This window comes from Helicoverpa zea, chromosome 19 (assembly GCF_022581195.2).
Source record: "Helicoverpa zea isolate HzStark_Cry1AcR chromosome 19, ilHelZeax1.1, whole genome shotgun sequence".
NCBI lineage: Eukaryota > Metazoa > Arthropoda > Insecta > Lepidoptera > Noctuidae > Helicoverpa > Helicoverpa zea.
Window position 1 is genome coordinate 2,612,138 of NC_061470.1, and position 20,316 is coordinate 2,632,453.

A 20,316-nucleotide genomic window follows, 5' to 3' on the forward strand; every position below is an offset into this window, starting at 1 on the left:
ACTCGTGCAATGTAGGACTAACGCCATACATCCTTGTATCATCATTCATCATTGTGATAAGGTAATTAATACCAGTAAAAAAGGTAAAATCGTCCACCAACAAGGCGGACAGACGATCTTATAAAGGTCGCCGGAAGACGCTGGATGCAGGTCGCCTCCAACAGGTATCTGTGGAGATCTAAGGGGAAGGCCTATGTTCACCAGTAGACGTCCTATGGCTGAGATGATGATAATGATGATGATGAAGTCCGATCTTGAGTAATGCTAGGTCCACAGGATACAGAGCAAAAATCTGAGGTCTGAGTGAAAGTATGATGTCAAGATGTATGTATGTGCAAACTTATCACTGGCTCAGGCATTTGTATACAAAAATTGTTGCGCAGACAAAATTCTAGAAAATTCTGTGCGAACTTGGTATCGCATGGACCCATCATTATACCTAAGAGTAGGGCTGCCATCCGTCCGGGTTTCCCCGGATTTGTCCTCTTTTGGAGGCCGTCCGGGGGCCGTCCGGGCGGGGTTTCATGAAGTGTCCCGGGAAAACCGGACACTTTTCATGTAAGGAAGCACCTCATTGAATTTAAGTATATGTTAATAGTAAATGGATTACAAATTAGGTATTATTTTGTTTAAACAAAATCGTACTCGTTCGGGGGAAAAATGTGATTTACGCCAAATGTCCGGGTTTTTTAAATGTTTGTCCGGGTTTGGCGAAATTCGAGATGGCAGCCCTACCTAAGAGTCACTTTTGGTGACTCTAGACTTATCAGCTGAAGTCTAGAAATAAAAATCATTCGAGCACTTTTTTATTGTAAGTACGAACGAATTTTTTCTCGCGATCGGTACCTACATGTCCCGCGTAAATGCGCTTATACGACTACAAGGAAAATTACTACTAGTGTGAAAGCGCCGTTAATAATCGAAGAAAATCACATAAAAACCACTCAATAGCATTTTCCAGCTAAACTATTTATCACAGTTAAATAAAGCGAGGTAAATGCGAAAATAACTACGACCTCCTAGTTAACACGACCGGTAATTATTTTCTAAAAGGAAAAACTTCTTTGCAAGAGTTAACGGTCCAATCGTCATTGATGTGACGTAACTGTAATTATTATAATCTTGTTCGACATGTTCGTAGTGATTATAATCTGAGCAATTTTATCTGATATGATACACGAGGCTGCTAGGTGCAAATTGATTAAAATCATTGCATCTTCTCCCTTAGTAACAAGGTAGTAAATTGGTAAATTGGTTAAGCAGACAATAGGGTACCCTATTGTCTGCTTAACCAATTTCTACGTTTTAATCGGCTCTCAGTGCAACAGTGGCTTCCAATAGCATATCTAATGGTGGTTGCGCTTACTAGAGATATAATTCTTTATCATATGCCAAGCCTTTTGTCAACTATTTTTGGGTCGGCTTCCAGTCTAATCGGATGCAGCTGAGTACCAGTGTTTTACAAGGAGCGACTGCTTATCTGACCTCCTCAGTTACCCGGGCAACTCAATACCCCTAGGAATGACTGTTTGTCAAACCTACTGGCTTCTGACCACCCGTTACCACTGGCAAAATTTTCAAATAACAGCCGAAGATAGAATTCTTACATAAAAGTAATGTCAAATTAAAATCTCCAGTTAGAAAATCAAAAGATAGATAGCTTATTGAAATCTGCCGTAGATGCAACTGAGTACTAGTGTTTAACATGGAACACCTGTTTATCTGACCTCGTCAACCCAGTTACTCGCCTACAACCTACGTTTATAATTATTTTGTCTTTAGAAGTTGCCCTTTTAGACAGGAACTTCTGAGGTCATCCAAACTAATATTATAAATGCGAAAGTAACTCTGTCTGTCTGTCTGTCTGTCTTTCTGTCTGTCTGTCTGTCTGTCTTTTCTTCACGCCTAAACTACTGAACCGATTTGTGTGAAATTTGGTACAGACATAGTTTGAAACTTGAGAAAGGACATAGGATAGTTTTTATTACAAAAAAAAAAAAAAAATATTCCGGACATATAGCGCCATCTATTGGTCAAATCAAAAATCTGCTGGTAGTCACTATTCCACGCGAACGAAGTTGCGGGCAAAAGCTAGTTTGAAATAACTTAAGATGTTGAATCCTTGGGAATATCTATATAATCTATACTTGTAAAATAAAGAGGATTCAAAGGTAGACTGGTAGAAAACGCCTAAGGCGTTAAGTCCGCCCTTGTACAAAATGTGCAGAAATATTAAATAAATAAATAAATAAAGAGGATTTAGTACCTATGTGCTCCAAAAGTACTAGTATCGGTTTAAAAAAATCTTTCACTGTTGGAAAGCTCTTCCCTACTACATAAGCTATATTTTATCAAGTAAAACCGCGATAAAACCGCTACTGTAATATCAATTTGGATAGAGTTTATAGCTACATAGATAAAAAAGCGTGCTATATAATTCATTTTTTTATTGAGAAATGTTAGTCCAAATTATTTTTAATATGAAAAATAACTTACTCCAATCCTTCTTGAGGATATGATCTTGCTTCTGAATCCAGTGCTGCAATATTTTGATGGCTTCTTCCAGTCTGCCAGGCTTGTCCAAATTATATATTTTCCTAACATTCTCCTTGGTATCTTTACGTAATTTTAAAAGATGACTTTCTGGTTGTGATTCCATTTTTAAATTTAAATAAACTATTACAATATTTTAAATTGTAATAGATGGGAATTTATTTTAAATTATTATCAATTATTGTCTTTTATTTTATTTTATAATTAAATTTATTTATTTATTAAAGTTTAAAATTAAATGTTTTTTGTTATAATTGTAGTAACTGCAGTTATCGAACGTCGGAAAGTAACTGGGTTATTATTGAGTCAGACTTGCATTTATAAGCTTTAAGGCCTGGTTTATAATTAACTTTAGGGTTCTGTAATAAATGATGAATAAAACTTAATTGGTAAGTTATTATTTGATTTGTGGAAATAAATAAAATTATTATGATTACATAAATTTATTAAAATGCCTTTAGATGGCTTGATATGTTTTTACCTCAAATTATTTTTCATAATTAAATTAAATAACAACTAGAACAGTTTTCTTAAAATATTTTTAATACATAATACATTCTATACATTTACATTGAACTACATAAAATCAATAAACCAATAAGAAAAACAATGGTTCAATGGAAAACTAAAATACGATACCCAAAATCATCTAATAATTTAATAAATAAAATTGTTTTAATTTATTGTCGGGATAAATTGTATTATTTTTCATGTAAATATAATATTTAGACTCATTTCCAGCAATTAATTCGTTTAATAAAACTATCATCTTCGCTACGATTAGATACATAAGTACTTTGTACATTTTATGTTTTGCCTATTAAGAAAATTGAATTTAATGGGTAATCTATACATATAATAATCTATATCTATACATATAATAAATCTGTAAAAAAACTGTGTCTGTACATTGAATATATTAAAAAAATAATAATTGGGTGGGGTTTAGAAACAGTAATAGAGCACAAATCCAAAAAAAAAATTCTGTCTGTATGTCTGTATGTCTGTTTGTTTGTACACGCTAATCTTCCGAACTACTGAACGGATTTCAATGATTTTTTCTTTGTTGTATCAGTATTAAGCCTGGTCAACATATAGGCTATAATTTATCTTCGAAACTTGAAGACCTGATGCAGAACTCCAACAGACCAACAAAACTATAAGAGATACAAAAATGGTGCCATGGCAAAAATTGTTTCATGTGATGAGCATTTTCAGCTGAGATAATAAATTTGAAGATCTGGAACACCTGATGTGGAACCCCAAGAGCCCAGCTTCTCTGTACCATATACAGGTATGATGTTTTAGCAAAAGTTGTTCAATTTGATAAGCACTTTCTATTGACTTCTACAAATTGAAGATCTAAAACACCTGATGTGGAACTCCAGGGGCCCAGCTAGACTATAGCATATGAAGATAAGACGTTTTAGCAAAAGTGGTTCAATCTGATAAGCACTCTCTATTGACGTATAAACATCGAAGATCTGGAACACCTGATGTGAACTTCAAGAGCAATACTAAACTTGTAATGTATAGAAATGAATGTTATGAAATAGGTATGGCGAATCAAAAAAAAGTAATTAGTCCGTCTTATAGATAACCCTAAAATAATGGACACGTATTTTTCTTTTCTCTCTCGCACAAACAAATAATAACGAAGATACAACACGCTTGAATTTCATGTTAAGTCACTGCTTAGTACAAATTTTACATACCTAGACGTGGCGTCACGAGCCCCCCACTCTCCGACTTTGTTGCGTTATATCTCATTATTATTTTGTATGTCTCTTCCAGACCTCGGGACTACAGAGTTCCGAATTTTTGGGAGGCAAAACGTGGGGCCGAAGCCAACCCGCTGAAGCCTTTTGAGACAACTTTAATGAAATGGTGACACAAAACCGACGATTATCCCTTTATTACACTATAGAAATGAACCCAGGACAATCCCCGGTGGACGTCGTTAAAATAAGACAATCCCCGGTTCTGTGCTAAACTATTGCTAACTATGGAGGAAAAAGTACTTGGGCTATTGTGATGGGAAGTTAGTGGATGACAATGTATTAGCTACATGTAAAAATGGCAGGTGGAGACTTGCCACCTCACTTACTGGGCCCCCGGGAACCAGACACTGAATAGCAACAAGAGGGCAACAGGTACATGAGCGGCTGTAGGGTGAGGATACCTCGGTGGACTTTAAACGCTGATTACGCGCTCCCTGTGCTTACCATGAGGCACCTACCCCTCCGAGCAGGGCTACTAATCCTGCTCTAGCGACTCCACTCTGGATGGCCAAGCCAAGCCAAGAGGCGTGAGAACCTACCCCCGTCATGGTTCACTCCAACCGGCCGGAGATGGGGGACAGTATACTCTCCCTGGAGAACTCAGTATATATAGCCCCGCGGGGTCGCTACTCCCCGTCATCAGCCTCAGATGTCCTGCGGTGCTGTATCTCATTATTATTGTCGTTATTATCTCAAGAGCCTTTGTCACAATTATGTTAGGGTCGACTTCCAGTCACGATGCAACTGAGTACCAGTGTTTTACAAGGAGCGACTGCCTATCTGACCTCCACAACCCGGTTACCCGCTCAACCCAACACCCCTTGGTAAGACTTACTGGCTTCTGACTACCCATAACGACTGCCAAGAATGTTCAATGACAGCCGGAACCTACAGTTTAACATCCCCACCAAATAACTGTCATTGGTATCCAAAATATACGTAGAAAGTACATACGAACTTAGAAAAGTTGCATTGGCAGGCACTTGCCAGACCTGGAATCAAAGACGCACGCTCATACTCGAGAGATTGGTTCTCTACCCACTAAACCACCACGACTTCCACTAAGTCACCACGACTTTGTCATCTATTTAATGTTTTTTTACGTAATAATACGTGTACCTAATATTTTTGCCACTCACAACTTAAATGCGGACTAATTAGAATCACCACTTTTATCCCTATGGTCACGTCTATTGCGGTTCAGTTCTCAGCGTTTTGTTTAGTCTGCTGTGCTTTTGCCGTTAAAGTACAAAAATTAAATACATGGAACGTTTCCAATGGTTATGCGTATTCCGTTGTTTCCAAGTCAACGGGCCCTTAAAATTCAATATCAGACTATTCAGATCTTTGATTTTGCTGACCCCGTAGTCGCTGGCATAAGGGACAGGATCCGCGTACGAAGTCGCGGGCAGAAGCTAGTCCAGAATAAACGATTAAAGATAAAATAGATAAGGATCTTAAATATGTAACCTATTTGCCTCTTTATCGTCAAAATCTTGCATACAATCTCATTCATTTATCTGAGCATAAATCATATTTAAGAGCAATTTCAGACATGCATATAACAAAGCCATATACATCAGTTTTTATAAGTTTGTAATTCATAATAGCTCCACTTTTGACACACCTGCATTTCGTACGAGCGTTGATGCTTATAACTGCCAGCATTTACTTCTCACAACTAATTTAAGAAACCGTATGTAACTCTAATATTTTAAGCTCAAAGCGTGATAATAAGCCGAGACGAGCGCATGTACGCGTAGAAAAAATAGTCTAACATCGCCCTTATTTTTAATTGAACGAATATTTTCACATTTTCATGCCAAATAACATAGAATATTACTTATTTAATTTATATATTATTTATCTATAATTAGTCTACACTTAAATTTCTAAAAGACCCTGGCATGCCCATATATTCTTCATTGAACTTCCCGGCGTGTCGCTTCGTTTCATCAGTGCAGGCATTGCTCATCATCTCCATGTATTTCACGTGTCTTTCCATCGATAGTTCTTCAATTATTTCCTCTGTAATTAAGAAATGTTTAATTATAATTATTTATTTGATGCTTTGTTAGTTTTTGTCAGGATTGTTCAAAGAGTTGCCGATTCTCTGGCACTTACAACAAATGTGGGTTTTAGTCAGTAAAATTTTCATACTCTCTCACGCTGCAATCAGAGTGGTCATCTGACTCTGACCATCTGATGATTTTCCATTTAAAAAAAGAAGAGACGAGATTCTGATATTTCTCTGGTTTCGCCGTATTGACATTTGACTATGGGAGTGAAGTAATAGAGAGTGCACTATAATTATTTTTTATCCTACTTATGTAGTTAATCGATTTCTTTAAAAAAAAAGCCGGGATCTGTGTGTGGCAGTTGGTGGTAAAATAAACACAGCAGAAACCTAATAGAACAACTTCTGGAGTGAAGTTAACATATTTTTTTTTGCTTGTTAATATTTCTCGAAGTTCTAATTCTCTTTACACAATCTTTCTTACCTTGCAACTTATGTGCGGATCTTTCATCGCCACCATATTCTACTGGTAGAATTTCTTTTGGGACTACTTTATAAAGTCCTTCTAAGCTGTTTTGCACTACAAATCGTTTACCGATTTTCTCGCTAACAACTTGTTTAACTATGTTAATTAATATTTCTATGGCTTTTGATTCGGTTATTACTTGTATGCTTTTTAATCTTGCACCAAATCCTTCCTGAAAATATGAAAGAATTTAATTAGATATTTTATTGGATGATTGTTTTGGGAGACCTATGTTCAGCAGTAGACGGCAATTGGCTGATATGATGATGATGATTGGATTTAAATTGAGGATTTCCTTTTTAGGAAGTCGGTTGAAAGTACAATTTTGTGGAAAAACAAAGATCCATGGAGAAAACAAGTATATTTTGAACTATGGAAGAAATTATGTAAATATAGATTTAATTTATTTTAAAATGTAATGTACCTACAGTTTATCAATAAAAAAAATCTTTTTTGGAACAATGGCTAAAGCAATTATCAAAAGTTGTTTTTTTTTTTTAAGCAGTGACGGAATAAGGAAACCTATACAGCATGTAGGCCTTCAATATATTTTAGTAACTTTGAAATTAAAGTAAATAATATTTTTATGACAATATAATTGTTTTAATACTTACAACAAGAATGCTGACAAACTGTTGCAACTCCACTGTATTCAGTTTGGTCACCAAATCAAATAAATTTACATGCCTGAAGTCATATATTATAATGATACCATGTAAATAATCATTCAGTTTCATATATTCGCTAAGCTGAAAGAAGAAGAAATAACATTAACATAAATACATCCCGTACTTCTAACAAATTACCTTGAAATCGGTCCAGTCGTATTAGAGTAAAAGTGAAGGAAAACATCTTGAGAAACCTGGATTTGAAAGTCTAAAATCACACATCCACCTTGAGAAATATTGACGGTAAAAAAAAAATCCTAAGGGCATGTCCTGCATGAGCAAATCGCGAATGCAAAGAGATCCAAAGCGACGCGCCGCGACGTCACCACGTCACACTCCGGGGCTGCGGGATTGTTCGAAAGAGTTACCGTGGCCCTGGTACATAAAGGTCTTAAGAAGGAACATGGTTGGTTTTAGTCAGTAAGAGTCTGACACAGGGAATGTCAGACACTGCATCCACAGCGGGAGTAAACCAGTATCCTAGTTGTAATTGTTGAACAAACAAATCTAGCTGTATTCACATTCAACTAGTCGGCTTTTGAATGGCGTTTGTCCACTAAAAGGGTTAGCTGTTTAATCGAACGTTTATAACCATCCATTTATTTATATTATTCTATCATTTTCAGATTATGACATTGGGTGCACGCGGAAGTCGAGATCCGATGGCCGTCGACCGTGCGAAAGTTGCTTTAAATTTCGGAAGGGTAGCTTAATTTGTTTACAAAACAATTCGAGCAGTGACCTTGAGATTTAAATAGTACTGACTGCTTTCCGCAGTTTCACTTGCCTCGTGAGGTTACTAATTCCCGCGCCTGGATAAAAAGTAGCCTATGTTCTTTCTCAGGCTATATAATGGCGTCCACGGCCGATTTCGGCCACGGCGGTTGTTCTCATATAAGGAGATCAGCCAGCTGCGCAAGACATATTACAGTGCACAAGCATTGGCGCCGACACAAGTGCACTCACTGTTCCTTCATTTTCATAACCCGATGGGAAAGAAAATCCGACAAAACCGGAGAGTTATCTAGCGCAGGACCAACATTAACGTGCTCTCCGATGCACGGTTGTATCAATCACCAACTTCCAGACTACGGGATGCTTGTGAAAGTTTCTAAAACCCACAAAGCGATTTCGGTCCGACCCGGTATCGAACCCGAGCCCTCAAGCGCAGCAGCCGCGCTTATGACCACTAGACCAACGACGCAAACTAATATATAGCTGTCTGCTGATCATTTAAATAGTTTCTGTAGTTTTTGACATAGAAGACAGATTAATAATAAGGTTAAATTAAGGTTAATTTGTGAGGAGGTTCTGTCTCTGGGACCCTAACCACCGGTACCTTGGACCCCCGTGCCCGATATCGGTGGCAACCTATTTTTTATATTTTTAAATGTTTTTTTATTTTTATATTTAATATTTAAAAATGTAAAATATATGTTCAAAAATAAATTAATGACAAAGGTTAAAAAAATATACTTACAACAACACTAAATTGGAAGTAATGCCATAGTACTTCGCTAGTAATTTGTTTTCCAGCAAAGCTTAAAAGTATGACTCTGTACAAATCCTTAGTTAGCTGAGGTAGGGGGATGAACAATCTGAAAGAAAAGTTAAAAAAATCTAAATCTGTTTATCAGTTCGGAGCTTATGCGTACCTATATGATAAACTAACAAAATTGTTTTTTTTTTTTTTTCTGAAAAAGTGACTTTGTTATTATGAATAATGTAATAAATAATGGATTTTGCATAGTAACATAATAATTTTAATTTTAATTAATGTGCTTAATATTAAATAAGTGAGGTATCACATCGCATAAAATGGTTCTAATTAAAAAACAGTGTATTTAAAATTAGTATGGCCTTACTACAAAAACTTTAACGCCTGGTTTACAGTTGTCTAAAAATTTTGTGGCTGCAAAATGAACCATATGTCAACGTCATAATTTGACATTTTTTTAGACAAGGCTTAAACTGACGTTTAAAAGTTTTTGTGGTAAGACGGGTAGTATTTAAATATTGTATTGTATTTAATTAAAATCGAAAAGAAACTCATAAATTACTGAATCCATATTAGTTTGTTGGTTTTGGAACCTTCTGACAACTCATTCCGGATATATATCGAACTAGCTTTCGCCCGCGGTTTCACCCGCGTCCTGTAGCCGGATAGTGACAAAAACTATCCTAAAACCTTCTCCCGGATCTAAGTTACCTCCCCTCTAATTTTCAGCCAAATCGGTCAAGCCGTTTTCATGTTATGCCGTGACAACGGAAAACGGGTTTCATTTTTGTATAAATTGATTACAAGACACCCTGTACTTAAATATAGATAGTACCTACGTATATCTTAAAAACCAATGGCTGATAAAAGTTGAAGGAAAACATCTTGAGAAAACCTGGACTATACATATAGTCTGTAATCACCAACCCGCATTGAGCAAGCGTGGTGATTAATGCTTGATCCTTCTCCGTGTGAGAAGAGGCCGGAGCCCAGCAGTGGGACGATAAAAGTTTCACAAACTAGTTTAAACAATATATATATATACTTACTTATCAACAAAATAATCTTCCGGTAAAACTGTCTTGACATTTGTCATAGCAAAGAACTTCGGTAAAAGTTTTCAATGTACACAATCTATCAATCTGCTTTTTCGCCTTTTCTACGGAACCCTTGCATGTTATTAGCACTCTTTCTAAATAATCGTCACCTGTAATTACAAAGAAACAGTGGTTAAAAACATAATGCTTTTTCTGATCTACTTGTCTTATAAAACTTAAATTAGATGAAATAATGCAAAGTATTTTCGGTATAGTCAAAATCATCATCATCTGCCTAGCCTTTTCCCAACTATGTTGGAGTCTAACAGGATGCACCTGAGTACCAGTTTTTTACAGGGCGCGATTTTCTAGCTGACCTCTTCAACGCAGTTACCCTAGTAATCCTATAGTCCTTGGTAAGACTAGTATATTTGAATTATGTATAGTTGAAATATACAAGTTTTGTATACCTACTTATTAGGAGTATACAATCTGGCAAAAAGTTGGATACCCGTTAAGCAACATGGTAATATATTCAATGACCAAGTTAAGAGGACCGGTATCAAAAGTATGGCTTTGTCAAACCTTCGTAAGTGTTATTCATAGTAATTAATTACGTATGCACGAGTAGTAGTTATTTTATTTTGTATACATTTTACTTCATTATTTTGGTTTCAAGACAAGCAAACCTTTATATATCAAATAGTTTGTGTAAAAAGTACTCATCTATATTTTCTTTATACTCGAAAATAAAATCAGGAAAGATATTATTTAAAGCTAAGCGTCCACTTGTCGGTATCGTACGCAACGGACGTATCGCACGCAATGAATCGTAGTATTATTTATATAGAAACTCAAACAAGATGTGCGATGCGTACGATGCGGACAGGTGGACGCACTTGTTTGAGTTTCTATATAAATAATACTACGATCCGTTGCGTGCGATACGTCCGTTGCGTACGATACCGACAAGTGGACGCTTAGCTTTAAAATGTATCATATATATTATTACTATCAAACGTACTTAGAATGTAGTATATCCAACCCGGTAAGAAGAAGCCTACAACCATTTCCTTACCTTTGTTATTTGTGTGAAGTGATATTAAAAAAAAAAAAATTAACTTAAAATTAGTCAGCAACTGCATCCTCTCTCCTAACCGAACATACTTCTTTTTCTCAGCCCGAGCGTCATGAGATCGATTTTTTTTTTATCCCAAATAGAAATGAGAAAGTATTGAAGCTAGGACACGCCTCTAGTTATATTTACTCTACCGACCATCAACGGCCTTGAAAATACTCTAAGCGTAAATACCTGTGTTAAAATTTAGCCTATTTGGGCAGCTATGTGTTCCTAAGTACGAAGATTTAATACAGACACACAATCATACAAACATCCATGCAGGTAGATAAAAGCCTATTAAAATAATTTACCACTTACTAAAATCCTTCTTGATAATATGATCCTGCTTTTGAAGCCACTCCTGCAAAATTTTGACAGCTTCTGCACGCCTCTCTGGTTTATCCAGATTGAAAATCTTTCTTATCTTCTCAATAATCTCATCAGGTAATGCTAAAAGACTTGTCTCAGTACTTAATCCCATTTTAAAGCAAATTTTTGTCACCACTAATTAAAGTTTTATTTTTTATTTGTCTTAATGCGTGAGAGTTTTGTGTTTGTATTGAAATTCTTTGTTCAACTAGTTCTCATTAATTTATTATCCAGTATATATAACCTTTTTTCAATTATTCAAATTTTTTTCGAAACGTCTCTTATCTATGATTCAGAACTAGTTTTGAGTGGGTTTCTGTCCAAAAATTTTTGTAGGTACTGTAGAGTAGTAAGAAACTTCTTAGTCTACTCTCGATTGCGGTTAAAAAATTCAGATTGGTAAAGAGTTGGGCCAATATTTTCACCTGATGGATACCCCAAACTAGCCAACGACTACGGGATAGGTCCCTGAAAATGTGGATGGTGGTAAAACTCGAAGGGTTGAGAGGAAATGAGGAGGCCTTTACCCAGCAATGGGACATATCACGTTAGAAAAGTTGGTGGTACAAGGGGGCGTTTTGAGGATGCTGTCCTTTGTAAATATTGCCGCGTAACAAGTGCTAATCTGATTAGCCTACTTTTTATCCATGATTTTGTCCTTAAGAAAAACCCCAGTACAAAACATACACAACATAAAAAATAGAAGAAATACATTAGTATTAATTGCGTTGCTAGGTCTCTCTCCCATCGTTTTGGATTGCCGTCGCATCGGACTTTGAGAATGAGAAAATAATAAGTGCACCAGTGTCTGCACTTATCATACGCAGTCCTGTGAAACCGGTCTAGACATATGTAGATTTAGAGCTCCCGCACACTGACAACTTTTAGTCGGCCAAAATTTTAAAGTGGGTGGTCTCATAAATCATTATAAAAATTAATGGTAGTCTGCACGTAACAAAAAACCGATATCAGACCGACTGAAAACTTGGAATGGAATTAAGATTTTCTTTACAAAAAATATGCCAACCATCGGGTCAACTGTCGATCGACTGTTTAGTCTGTATGCTCTTAAGATATTTCAAAATCTCGTTTTTTTAACGAGGATCATAAAACAATTAATGGATTAATTATTAAAATGCCTTAAAAACATAATTATTTCGAGTAGGATACGTGGAATGGCTAAATGACTATTCTGTGTTTACGTTAATTGCACAATTTTTTACAAGTCTGGGGGTTCTACCAGAAGTTAAAAAAATATAGGTACTGTAAAATTAAGCTGATAAATTAGTACCTAATTGTATATTTAGAGTACCCGCATACTGTAAATTAAACAGTTGGCTGACAGTTGACTCGGGTAGGCATAATTCTTCTTAAGGGCTTATTACACTTTACTAAATTTAGTAGCCTAATTAGGATTCAGAAAAAGAACGAAATTAGAAGCTTCTAATCACACTGTTCTAAATATAGTTACTAAATCAGTTGCCTGCTGAAACGCAACAAAGGCGGACGTTTATAAATAAAATGGCTCCAGTGCTCTCCAAAATTCAAAAAATTGGCCTCGCCGTGGCTGTGGCCGTTGGGTCCATCAAAATAAAGGAAAAGAAAAGAAAGACGTGGGTCAAGGAATATTTGATTTACAAACATGAATATAATGAGTGTTTTAGAACCGGCAGACTTCAGAAATTATCTTCGAATGGATTCAAGATCGTTCGATATTTTACTAAGTCTTGTGACACCATATATACAACTAGCCGTTTTCCCGCGGTTTCACCCGCGTCCCGTGGTAACTACTGCCCGTATAAAATATAGCCTATGTTACTCGTGTAAAATGTAGCTTTCGAATGGTGAAAGAATTTTTAAAAACTGTCCAGTAGTTTTTGAGCCTATTCATTACAACCAAACAAACAAACAAACAAAGTTTTCCTCTTTATAATATTAGTATAGAAAACAAAATACTCAATTTTTCAAATAACAAACGGCATGCGACATATTGACACATCCACTCGCCGAAAGTGCTGCACACCGACTAAATCGACTAAATGCGATCAAACTTTCCTAAATTCGACTCTAATTAGATTTCTAAATGATTTAGTGAGTCAGTAGCCGTACTTTTTCCTAAATTTAGAAACCTATCTTCCTGAATGCGATTACATTTGTCTGAATTTAGTGACTAAATCATTTAGACGACTGAATTTAGTAAAGTGTAATAAGCCCTTTAAGAAAATCTTCAAACTTTTGTAGTCGGTCTGATATCGGTTTTTTGTAATGTGCGTACTACCATTCATCTCCATAATGATTTATGAGCCCAAACAAACTATCGGGCCACCAAATGTTTGTAGTGTGCGCGTATTCTTACCTGCCAAAATTTTACCTGTTTTGTCTATTATTTATTTTTATTTATTACACCAAGGGTCAGTGGTTACTAGAATTTTGTTATTTCATAAAGGTTGAAAAGATTGACTACTGGCAAATCATACAGTTGGTGGATAGTGCGGATAGATAGTATGAAGACACATAAATACTGTCGGACTTCTTAGCAGTCTAGAAGACTTTCCAGATGTTTATTCCAAATCATCACTCTCTCTCCCGAGCCTTTTCCTAACTACGTTGGGGTCGGCTTCCAGTCTAACAGGATTCAGCTGAGTACCCGTTATGTTTATTTCAAATATATAAATAAAAAATATTCCGTCTGGATTTGCAATAGATAAAGTTGGAAACTAGTCAGCTTTCTTAATATTTACTGTTGACCTATGGAATGGCAATAAAAAGTTTCTAGTAAGCTATTAAAGGACTTGTAGAGTGTTGTAAGTCTCAAATTTGGGTGGGTTCGAGAAACAAATATTAAAAAAAAACTTTATTCACAATTAATTTAATCCATCACAAAGACATTGTACAAACACGCTAGTTAATACAAGGACATTTTTAATTTCATTATATTACAGTGTGAACTCATAATTATTGCATTGTTCTTATAAATGTATAAAAAAAGATTTCTTAGGCATACTAGTAATCTGTTGCCACTGGGTAAATATTTTAGCTTTAGGCTTTTTTGCGGATTCAAAGAAAACTACTTCTAGCACTTTTATCATACGAATTTTAACAATAAATCCATGCTTGTGGTTTAAATTTCGCTTTTCATTTCAAGGTTCACTCTTTTGAACATGGCCGATGCCAGATCGCCTATCTCTGTTTTATTTTAATCTTCCCCATCATCATCATCATGTAAAATCACAATTAACTTAACTTCTAATTATTTTACTAATATAAAATTTCTTTATAATTAGTCTACACTTAAATTTCTAAAAGACCCCGGCATTCCCATACATTCTTCATTGAATTTCCCTGCAAGTCTTCTTGATTCATCCGTGCACGCTTTGCTCATCGTCTTCAAATATTCCACGTGTTCTTCGGAACTCAATGCTTGTATCCATTCCTCTGTAAAATAATTAATCACATCATCACATTATTAATATCATCATAATGCCTACGACGACGTGGTTTAATCGATGAAAGCGTCTCTGGCTCATCTAAGTTTGCAGAATTGGTAGAATCATGGATATGCTAGTGCATTCCTCCATATTTACACAGTACCCAGGAACTCAGAAACAAATGAAAAATTCTGGTGACCACTCTCATGAAGGGGCATTTACTATACTACATACCTTACAGGTAGCAGAATTGTAAAAGTCTTATATAGAAAGTCTTATGTAGAGCCTAAAATATTGCATGATAGGTAGCTATACATTATGTTTAAGAGCTGAATCAAATTATCGGCTGACATAAAATTCGCAATCTACTAGATTTCTTAAAATAAATGATCAAATAGTTCTTACCATTCAACTTTTCAATAGATTTTTCAGCACCACCAAAATCAGAGGGTAAAATCTCTTTAGGTACTATTTTATGTAAAGCATCCATATTTGGATGTACATGTATTCTATTTCCAATCTTTTCGCTTAAAAACTGTTTCATGGTTTTCACGAAAAGATCTATAGCTTTTGATTCTGTGAGTAAGTGTATGCCCTTCAATCTTGCTCCATATCCTTCCTGTAAAATAAATAATTAATATTTAGGACGTACCTGAATAGTTTTCATTTCCTTTGGAATACCCAACTTATCTAACAGTCTACATAGTATAAAGTTTATGTAGGTCATGACAAAATTAGAAAACCGATTCACTCTGTTTTCGCCTACAGAGAAATCAACTTTTAATACAAAATAATATCATGAATATTTCATAGTTTTGAGTTAAATGGAAAGTCAATGAAGTCAAACACGCCTAAAGTCTTCTCGCTGAAGAAACAATAAAAATACGGTTTAAATAAAGTTTTAATAAAGTTAAGTATACTTACCATCAAAATAGTAATAAACTGCTGTAAATCGACTGTATTCATTTTGGTCATAAGATCAAATATATTGACCTGACTATAGTCACTGATTATTATGAACCCATTCACGTAATCATGCGCTTTGATGTACTCAGTGAGCTGAAAACATATTTAAAAACATTAGAGCAATCCTTAAAATAAAAGAGAAAAAGAAAGAATACTGATGATAGACCACAATCCGTTAAAAAAATATTTAAGACTAGAAACAGTCTCCATTCTGTATCAGTTCATGCATTGGAAGTTACAAGATAAAGTCAACATTTGCTAAAAGTCAGTCTCAAGAAGCCAGAAAGATTGGTTATCAGACCTTCTGTCTGCTAGAGTCGGACTAGGAAGCAACGTGGCTTTGGAGATCAGAAAGGTAGTAGCTCCATTTAGAACACTGGTACTCTACTGCATTCTGTTCAACTGGAAGCTACGTAGTAGGGAAAAGGCTAGGCAGATGATGATACTCACGATGATATTGTACTGGTAATACTGCATGAAAGCCTCTGCCGTCAAGTCCTTGCTACTGACTTTGATGATAATAACCCTGTAGAAGTCTTTTGTTACTTTTGGTAGTGGTGTGAAGGAGCTGAAAATAAATAAAATATTAATATCAAAAGAAACTTCGTAATTTAAAAATTCATTCAAGTATGAATGTAGATGGACGGAGAGGAAGAGGAAGACCTAAGAAAAGATGGATGGATTGCCTGAAAGATGACATGAATAGAAGGGAGTGGGTGTCAGTATGACGAGTGACAGGGGAAAATGGAAGAGAATGACATATTGCGCCGACCCCAAATAAAATTGGGAACAGGGCGTGAGGAAGACCAAAAGAAACTTCATAATAACGAATGCAAACGAACAGCTGAAATGTCATATAATTTTTGAAATCTTGTTACAACACTTTAGGGTTTGATCTTGTGAAAATCTTTTCCAGTGGCTCCATAATCAAAAAAAATCATCACCAAAACATATTTTGTGGAAGAAATGATTGGTTCCATCAGTATTTTGATTACATGCATTGAATTGGCCGATCAGACGATCGTAAACAAATCCCGTCAAACTTGTTAGACGGTCGATGCCTTATTTAATGTGCATGGCAGGTACCATATTGATGTCTCGGGTGTCACCATTGTGCGGACAGCCCCGAGGACATGGTGGACCACACAGTCCAGGTGTGCCCCGCATGGGAGGGGCACCGCCGGGTCCTCGTCGAGGCTTTGGGCGGCGGCGACCTCTCGCGTCCAGCCCTGGTTCAGGCCATGGTCCGGGGCGAGAGGGAATGGGATGCCGTCGCCTCCTTCTGCGAAGCGGTCATGCTCGAGAAGGAGGAGGCGGAACGCCAGAGAGTTCGCACCTCTCATCCCGGCCGCCGCGCTGGACCAGGTAGACACCATGGGCGCCGGGTGTCGCGAGATGACTCCCGGCCACCGTAGGCGTGGGTCTGTGGGCGGTTAGTTCGGGTGGCTCATCGTCCCTCTGTCTACTTAGACGACAGACCCGTGTCGACGGCGCGCGTGTTCCACGCGCTCCTCAAAGAGATGTCAGCAACCCCAGCGGGGCCCAGCAGGGCCAAGGCCTGCCGGGGCTGCGGGTTGTTCGAAAGAGATACCGCGGCCCTGGTACACAAAAGGCCTATGACGGAACACGACGGTTTTTAGTCAGTAAGAGTCTGACACTCCCTCTCCGCTGCTAACCCACAGCGGGAGGGGTCATTTGATGATTTTTGACGTCGGAAAAAAAAAGGTACCATATTGATGTGCACAATACCTCATGATTTAGAAACAATGTATGGATGTCTATAAAAGACGATAAGGCTGCAAAGAATGTTACTAGTGAGATGACATCAGATAGGAAAGTATGGAAAATGATAAAGTTAGGGCAAGATACAAAGGAATGATGATGACTAAACTGATGCACAGACTTTTATTTTAAAAGAAAAAAAAAGACATTACTTACGCTAAATCCAAAACATGTTGCAACTCCGTCTTGACATGGTATTTGTTAAAAAACTTCGGAACCAAAGTTTTCAGGGTACACAATCTATCTGTTTGCTTCTTAGACTTCTCTACGGAACCCTTGCACGATATCAATGTTTTCTCCAGGTAAGTTTTACCTAAAAGCAATAATAGTCATACGAAAATTGAAGATGTGGGTTATCATCATGCGAAAGATTAGTGGGGCAGTATCTGAGGAGAAGATCGTAGAAAAAAGTCGTGGTGGCCTAGTGGGCAAAGAACTAACCTCTAGAGTATGAGGGCGCGGGTTCGATTCCAGGTTAAGCATGTACCAATGCATCTTTTCTAAGTTTGTATGTACTTTCTAAGTATATCTTAGACACCAATGCCCGTGTTTCGGATGGCACGTTAAACTGTAGGTCCCAGCTGTCATTGAACATCCTTGGCAGTCGTTACGGGTAGACAGAAGCCAGTAATTCTGACACCAGTCTAACTAAGGGGTATTGGGTTGCCCAGGTAACTGGCTTGAGGAGGTCAGATAGGGCAGTCACTCCTTGTAATGCACTGGAATTCAGCTACATCCGGTTAGACTGGAAGCCGACCCCGACATAGTAGGGAAAAAGGCTCGGAGGATGATGATTTGAGGAGAAAATCTAAATACAAAGCACCTTGTCATGTCCACAACAGCGGAGTTATTTGAGGTTGATAAATCACCTAATCTAAACCCAAAGTGAAATTGTAACAACAACAAACTATCCAGGCTAAAACACCGCCAACTTCCAGACTCCAGGTGTCTTAGTGATGTTTCTAAAACCCTCGAGATGATTTGGGCCTGACCCATAAATAGAACAGTCGCATTTATTGAGGAAGGTAATAGATTAATTTTTATATAGACTAGCAGACAAACTACACCTCTAAATAAACCTACTTCAATAGATCCTGTATGTAAATTATTTGAAATAATCATTATTATTCAAAATAAAACCAGATTATTTTCTTGGTAACGAGTTTTTTTGAAATAATTACATATTACATAACCAGCCATACGAGTGTGTTCACCCCAAGTGGACCATAGCTGGGGTCCTAAAAATAAACAGTGAAAAAAAAAACTTGACACTTCCAAGTATAAAACTGTACTACAATTGCAATATCACTATGGAGAATATCTTCTGATAGGTCCTAATGACCTAGTAGTTAAGCACCAGCCTCTCAAGTTTGATTCCCGGTCTGACAATTACCAAATTTTCTATTTCAGTCCTTTTTTAGCCTAGGTATCTTAGACACCAACGATTGAGTGAAGGAAAACATCTTAAGGAAACCTGGACTCGTGAAAAGACGGGGTAATTTGTCATGACAAGATGGTCACCCATCCACTGACCATCTGCTTAACCTTAAGATCGATCGGCGTTTGGTTACTAACCCACTAGCCCCTTTGAGAACTTTTAGAAAAATTTGCTTTTGTACTTACTAAAATCCTTTTTAACAATATGATCCTGTTTCTGGATCCACTCTTCCAGAATTTTGATGGCTTCCTCAATGCGGCCCGGTTTATCCAAATTATAGAGTTTTCTTATATGCTCAATTGCTCCATCAGGTAACTCCAAAAGATGATTCTTAGGCATTATCTCCATTTTCTCACAACACGTTATTTTATTGTTTAATTATTATAATGATTGTTTTATTATTTTTTTCTTAGATATCCGGTTTTTTATGATATTTATTTCGTTTGAGATGTTCAGACCTTATGCTTGAAAGATTTAAGTACAACTGAATTTGATTATGGACGATCTTGTATTTATAACCTGTTTTTTGTATTAGTATTGGTGTAGTATGAGTACAATTGGAGTCAGAATGATCTGGGAGCATTTGTATGTTCTAAGTTTTTTTTTTTAAGTTTCTTGTTTTACTTATTAAACAGCTAATTAATCAATTCCAATTATGCTTTCTATCAATATGTAATCAGTCATTATAATAATTATATTAATTAACTAAATACAAACTGCTAAATAATGTAAGTACATAATAAAGTTTTAATGTATATATGTTATAGCCAAAGTAATAAGTCCGCATATTATACATATTATCTAGCTATTATTTATAATATTTACTCAATTTAGATAAAGTGATAATTGACACAGAATTAATCATATTAACTAGCAATTTTATATAATATCTCTATAGACTTAGATAATGTAATAAACCAAGTAGGTAAAGATTATTATTTCATTTTGACTAACTAAAGTGCCTGGTAGCTGACCTTAATATAATTCGAAAAAAGCTAGGTCACTGTACGGACGGCCCGGAGTGTGCCCTGTCCGGGAAGGGCACCGCCGTGTCCTCGTCGAGGCAGTCGGCAGCGGCGACCTCTCGCGCCCGGCCCTGGTTCAAGCCAAGGTCTGGGGCGAGAGGTACTGGG

At 36.6% G+C, this 20,316-nt stretch overlaps 1 protein-coding gene and 2 pseudogenes across 1 annotated transcript; all 3 read right to left on the reverse strand.

The window, feature by feature from the left end:
• Nucleotides 1-2,659, reverse strand: part of LOC124639619 — a 9,830-nt pseudogene extending 7,171 nt beyond the window's left edge.
• A 3,278-nt stretch (nt 2,660-5,937) lies between these two features.
• Nucleotides 5,938-11,681, reverse strand: LOC124639620 (annotated as a pseudogene).
• A 2,741-nt stretch (nt 11,682-14,422) lies between these two features.
• Nucleotides 14,423-19,690, reverse strand: LOC124639882 (alpha-tocopherol transfer protein-like). The gene is made up of 6 exons (XM_047177391.1): nt 19,369-19,690; nt 17,902-18,058; nt 16,414-16,531; nt 15,922-16,056; nt 15,403-15,616; nt 14,423-15,004 (listed from the first exon to the last, which is right to left on the reverse strand). The coding sequence occupies exons 1-6, from the start codon at nt 19,529-19,531 to the stop codon at nt 14,850-14,852; spliced, it is 942 nt and encodes a 313-aa protein (XP_047033347.1). The 5' UTR covers nt 19,532-19,690; the 3' UTR covers nt 14,423-14,849.
• Between the last annotated feature and the right edge of the window lie 626 nt (nt 19,691-20,316).